The sequence below is a fragment of the Dromaius novaehollandiae genome, chromosome 14 (assembly GCF_036370855.1).
Source record: "Dromaius novaehollandiae isolate bDroNov1 chromosome 14, bDroNov1.hap1, whole genome shotgun sequence".
NCBI lineage: Eukaryota > Metazoa > Chordata > Aves > Casuariiformes > Dromaiidae > Dromaius > Dromaius novaehollandiae.
In genome coordinates this window covers 11794159-11800158 of record NC_088111.1, presented here as the reverse complement: position 1 = coordinate 11800158, position 6000 = coordinate 11794159, and the positions used below count along the sequence as shown (strand labels likewise).

General features: G+C 47.4%; 1 protein-coding gene across 1 annotated transcript in view; it reads left to right on the top strand.

Annotated features, from left to right (window-relative positions):
• The first annotated feature begins 1205 nt into the window (after positions 1–1205).
• Positions 1206–6000, top strand: part of GSPT1 (G1 to S phase transition 1) — a 28597-nt gene continuing 23802 nt past the window's right edge. The window contains exon 1 of the mRNA XM_064520354.1: positions 1206–1683. Within this exon, the coding sequence (XP_064376424.1) occupies positions 1383–1683 (301 nt within the window). The 5' untranslated portion in view covers positions 1206–1382. The remainder of the gene's footprint in view (positions 1684–6000) is intronic.

Sequence of the window (6000 nt, the reverse complement as noted above, 5' to 3'; positions counted from 1 at the left end):
TAATGCCAGAGGTGACTCAGTGCTTACACGTAAGCACTCCAAGAAACCCTTTCCCTGCGTGCTCACTGGGCTCCCCACACCTACGCGTCACCTGCCGCCACAAAAGGCAGCAGCAGCAGCAGCAACGCCTGGCCAGGGAACCAAAACCTGCTCCTTGTCCCTCTGTCTCCCCCTTCTCCTCCAACTCTACTTAACTTCTCACGACTTTCGTTCAGAGAGGAAATCTTACTGAATCTAGCCTAACTGGAGTCCCTTCCCCTTTTAAGATAAGTAACACGCTGGAAGTACACGGTACAAAAGCCAAAATTCCCATTTTAAACATATCCTGTCAACTGATGGCTGCCTTGGCACAGAAATGTTGACTTATGAAGTGGACCTAGCTCTCACGTTAAGCCGTGTAGCAAAGGCGCAGCCCCTGTTCTGCAGCCACGCTTTCTAGAACGAGCTCTGCCTCCGGAACAGCCAAGCCGAGCCTGCGTCCACTTGCCTCCAGCAGCCAGCTCCGCGCGGCGGAAAGCCCAGCTCGGCGGGAGGAGCCGCCGGCGGGGCGGGGGGCGCTCGGCCCGCGCCTCCCCTTTCTCCTCCCGGGCCCTGCGGGACCGGCTGGCCCCTGGCAGCGCCCGCGACACGCTCATCTCCGCGGCGAGGCGGCATCGCGCCCGGCCGCGCCGCCCGCATCCGTGCGGAGACCGGCGGGGCCTTCCTGCGGCCGGGCCGCGCGGGGCACCGCGGTTCCCCCCACCCCCAACACACACACACACACACACACACACACACACACACACACACACACACACACACACACACACACACACACACACACACCCTACCTGTGCGAACTACGTTTCCCAGAGCCCTCTGGGGCGACAAACGAGCGTTGACTCGGTGAACTCTGAGCCGGGCCTGCTGGGACTGGTAGTTCTCTTTCTGTCTGGGGCGTTCGCGCCAACTACATCTCCCGTCTCCCCCGGAATTGGAGGCGGAGACTGCGGAAACGAATGGGGCGCAAAGGCTGACGGGAACTGTAGTTTTCTCCTGCGCAGACGATGGGGGCAACTACGTTTCCCATCTCTCCCAGGGAGGCGGGCCGAGACGGGGCTCGCGCAAGTCATGACGGGCGTCGTAGTCCTCTCGCCTAACAGCAGCCATACGGCTGAAGGAGAGGCCAGGTAACTGACAACTACTAAGATGGCGACCAGGGAGGCTGTGCGGAGGGGGTACGGGAGCTCCGGGAGGCCATACTGCGCTGAGCGTCGGGGCGGTGGAGTACACGCGGAATCGCCGGAGCGAGTGCTGAGTCGGTGCCGCCGCCGGCTTCCCCCTTTCCCCCCGGACGCTGGGAGACGCTTCAGGGCCGCAGAGGCTTGTGGGGCAGCCACAAAATGGAGGCGAACGGGAGCGGCAGCGGGAGCAGCAGCGACTCGGCTCCCGACTGCTGGGATCAGGCGGACATCGAGCCGGGCAGCGGCGCCGGCCCTGGGTCCGCCCCGCCGGCCGCGGAGGCCGAGGCCCAGCAGGAGCTGCTCGGGGCGGCCTTCAGCCGGCAGCTCAACGTCAACGCCAAGCCCTTCGTGCCCAACGTCCACGCCGCCGAGTTCGTGCCGTCCTTCCTGCGGGGGGGCCCGGCGCCCGGCCTGCCGCCGCCCTCGCCCCCGCCCGGCCTGCCGCCGCCGCCGCCGCACGGTGAGTGCCCCGCCGGGCCGGGGGCCGCCGCCGCGGGCGGAGGCGCGGGGGCCATGTTGGGAGGCGGCGTGCGCGGCGCCCCGCGGGCGAGGGCGGCGGGGCCCGGCGGGGGGAGCGGGGCTGCCCGGGGGCGCCGGGGCCGCGGTGGGGCGGGCGGGCGAGGGGGGCTGGCCCAGGCGGGGGGCGCCGCGCGGGAGCCGACTGCGGCTGCCGGCGCCCTCGGGAGGGGCCCCGGCCCCGGCCCCGGCCTTGCGGTGCTCCCGGAGCAGCCCTGACCGGTGTCTTCTGGCTGCATGCGCGTCCCTGGCACGTCCTGCTTTCGCCTGTGCTTGTAGAGGCGCCCCGGGTCGAGGGAGCAAAGGGGAAACTACACAGATATTTTTTTTTTCTTGGTAATAAAACGCTAGGGAAGTTATCACACAACTTGGTGGTAATATACGTGTGTGGTGGTGGTGGGGGAATGGCATTATTTCTGCCACGGGTGCTTCAGACCTACCTTAAACGTCTTTCTAAAGATCATATTAAGTAGTTAATCTTTCCTAATGTAATGCCGATAAATGCTTAGAAGGGTAGGGAGGCTCGTCCAGCTGGCCTCGCTTCATGGGAAAACTAAAGATTTACCCTGCTTTTCATTTCAAAGGATCTTCGTGTTATGCAAACAGTGTTTGTACTAAATCTGCTTTGCATATATGAAATTAAAGGAGAGCTACTTTTTAATTTCCAGCTTAAACCAAAGGTCCTTCTAAGCCTAAGACATGCTGGTCAACTTCTTGGCAGTATTTGAATGTCCCTCTTGCAGCTAAGGAGTTTGAGACCTGCTTGAGCGGGACAATTGAAACATTCCTCTCTTTTTCTAGAACCTTTCTGTATGCCTGTTGGTATGGCATGAGACATTTGTATTCCAGAGATTGGTTCCAGTAATCTAATTTCACTTAACTTACTGCTTGTTACATTGTATTTGCCATGATTTCCTGTTGATTGTGGCTAATTGTTTATTGCATGCTGATTTAATATTTATATTAGTCTTCCACTCCCTAGTACTTAATGTCACCTGATGTTAGCATCTGAAATCTGCAACTTTTATATATGGTGCTTTAAAATTTACAAAGAATACTAACTCATTTCTTGTGCTAGAACAAATGTTAAACTAAGTGTTCTCAACAGCTATTCAGCACTCTCAATTTTTATTAGAAAATGTTGTTCATGTGCAATGTGGGCAGGTGATATGCAAGTGTGTTGAAATATACTTTCAAGAAGCCTTGGACAGACTCCTGGATTCTTCTTTGAATAAATATATATAGTAGGGTTCACAGGTGTAAAGGCAGAGCAGATAGCTTGAGGCTGTGTTGAACGTGCATGTGATGTGCATTCAAGTAATCTTTAAAATTTAATCTAGTGTATTTTTCAGCCATTATTACAACTTGCATCTAAATCTTTTTTTTAACTTTATAATCAATATTGTGACTGGAAACTTTCTTGGCGTTTTGAATGTTACATGAGTAACATTCCCCCAGCCACTCTTGCAAGTACTGTTCTAAGGCCTCCTTTTTTGTAGGATTGAGAATATCTTTCCTCACCTATTCACTGCATTAATTTCTTTATGCTTTCCTTCTCTCCATACTTTTCCTTCTTCTGAGGCTTATGAACAGCTTCTGTCTTTCCAGAGACTAGAGAAGACTTTACTGAATACCTGTTAGCACTGCTTTCTGGTCATCTGGAGTGATCAGGATATCTTTTCTCTCCATCTCAGCTGTTGAGTACACTGCCTACATAGTGTTATAATCTGCCTGGTTTGAATTCACCTTGCTTCTATATCTTCTTTAAGGTTTAGAATTAAGTTTCTACAATTTACTTGGGTACCCCTATTGTTCAGCAGACAAAAATGCTTAAGGTACCTGCAGTTTTAAAAATATATATTTTTTTAATTGAAATACTATATACTTTTTCAGGTCTGATGTAGTTAGTTACAGAAAGTAATTGACAGTCTTGTCCTTTCAGATGTTCATATAAGGTGACAACTACTTTTCTGGCGAGGAGAACTAGGTGGAGCTTGCTCTGGAAATAAGTCAGAACAACATGTGATTAGACAATGGTGCTGAATAGGTTACTTTTGAGCAACCTAGTTTGCTCTTGCTCCCACAGGCAATTAGGTGTTCCGTGGCACTAATTTTCTGTGAACTTGTGGAAAAAATTATTTCTATTTGTCATCTGTGTTGAGGTCTGTACAAGTAGTAATTTATGTGAATATCATGTAGGACTTCTGACGAACATAGAGAGCTGGGTGTCGATAGTGTTTTATGCACATTAACTTCATGTAATTCATAATCTGACTAAAATTTCTGTTACATATTTTTAGAGCACTGACATAACTTTTATGGAAGCCATTTAGAAAACGAGATGCTAACTTTTACAAAACTGGGAAACTCCTGAAGCTTCCAGTCCAAGTAGTTTACCTTAGAACTTCTGTTTTATGTGCATTTTCCTCTGATTGCAAATTGTGTATTAAGGAGAATATCTGATCAGTTTTTACCTCACTAATGTAACTTTTGCTTGCAGATCATTTCAGAATTTGTCTGAGTTTGAAATTAAGATTATTGCTTAATTATATACAAAAAGGGCATGTTTAAGTTTCCGAACCTAAGGAACAGTGGGGGGTTTTTGTTTTGAGTTTTAAATTGTTCTTAACTGTTGTATCCACGGGGACTTGCTTTCTTCAAATTGCATCCTCATCAACTCATTTTTTTTAAATCTCATCTTGGTGGATCTATCAGAAATTTGAAATAGAGACTTCTTAAATTACATCTGCAACAGTCATCACTGTACCACAGTACCTTCCAGTAAGTATGTCAAGTATGTCATGGACAAGCTGTCCTTCTAGGGAAACTTATTTTAGATAGCAATTGCTAGAGTAGCAAACTCAACTGAAATAAGGCAAGGTGATAAGCAATAAAACTACAACAGATTGTGTTAGCGCCTCTAAATGTTCCTGATCACAGCTATACCTTGCAGCTTCACCATTCTGTAACATCTGTGACTTAATTTCTTACTATGCTTTATTATTTTCTTAAAAAAGAGGTGATTGGGGTTTATTACTTGCATTTGGGTTTTTGTTTCTGTATCAAGGTATGGTTTAGAAGCATGAGGGACTAGTTAACCCTTCTCCCCTATTCTTCCCCCCCACCAGGTTAATAAAATTTCTATTCTCATGTATATGAGAACCAAACAATTTTAATATGTGAAATATTTCTGAAAATGCAGAGTCAACTTGCTTTCATTCTTGTGGTTAGATTTTGTCATAGTTCTTGAATGTTTACAGGATTTTTGGTAAAATTCATCAGTGCTTCCTTTTGTGGGTTTTACTCTATTCTGTGGTAGCTTTTTGTCTTCTTTTTAAGTAATTTTTTAAGTATTCAGTGTTGACTCGGCTTGGAACAGGAGGCTGATCTTCCTGAGCTCCCTTCCAACCTGAGTTTATTCTATGATTCTAAGTATGCAGTGGTTGTGGTAAGAAAGAAGTGTCAGTAATACCTTTTCGTTCTTGTTACTTTTGTATGTGGCACATAGCAGCTTGTATAAGGAAAGATCACACATCCTTCTGGTAGTATTAGTGCTACTGCTGCTTTTAATATCTCCCTTGATCACTTCTAGCAAATTTATGAACACATTTAGCAATGACTACAGTTTAGATAACTTGCATCTATGCTCTTGAGCAAAGCAACATCTGGCCTGAGATTTGATGCCCTTTAGATTGTTTCATTCCCTAAATATCCTCACTGACTTGCAGTAGTCACTGTTGAAATGGGTTATGTTCAAGCAGCTGGACATCCTCAGCTTTAAAATGCTGTAAATAAATAGATGTAGCATCTGTCTTCTGGGTTTTCCCTACCATCATTTGTCGTGACCTTGTAGGCAGCCTAGACTCTCCCACCCCCAAACAGGGACAACAAAAGATGCTTCAGTCTTCTGCTTTTGTATAAGACCTATAATTTCCAGAGTAGGATGATGTGTTATCTGAGTCATTGCCTTTCCCAAAACTGGTTCATCTCTTGTTTTATCCCTCTACTTGTCTCTGTGTCCATGTTTAAGACTTTCTTCAACAGTTCAGTCTTCACCAGGCTTCACTTCGCGCACGAACATGCTAAGGAAGTCTTGTTTTTCTAAAACAAGTAGTTTACTCTTCAAGAATAAAGGATTGCAAATTTGCATGGTTTAATCCTGAGAATACTTGAATAGCCATATGATGATTTCCTCAAAAGTACAGTAATGCTACTGTAAATACTTCATATTTATAAAACTGAGTTCTTGCTGCTTATATAA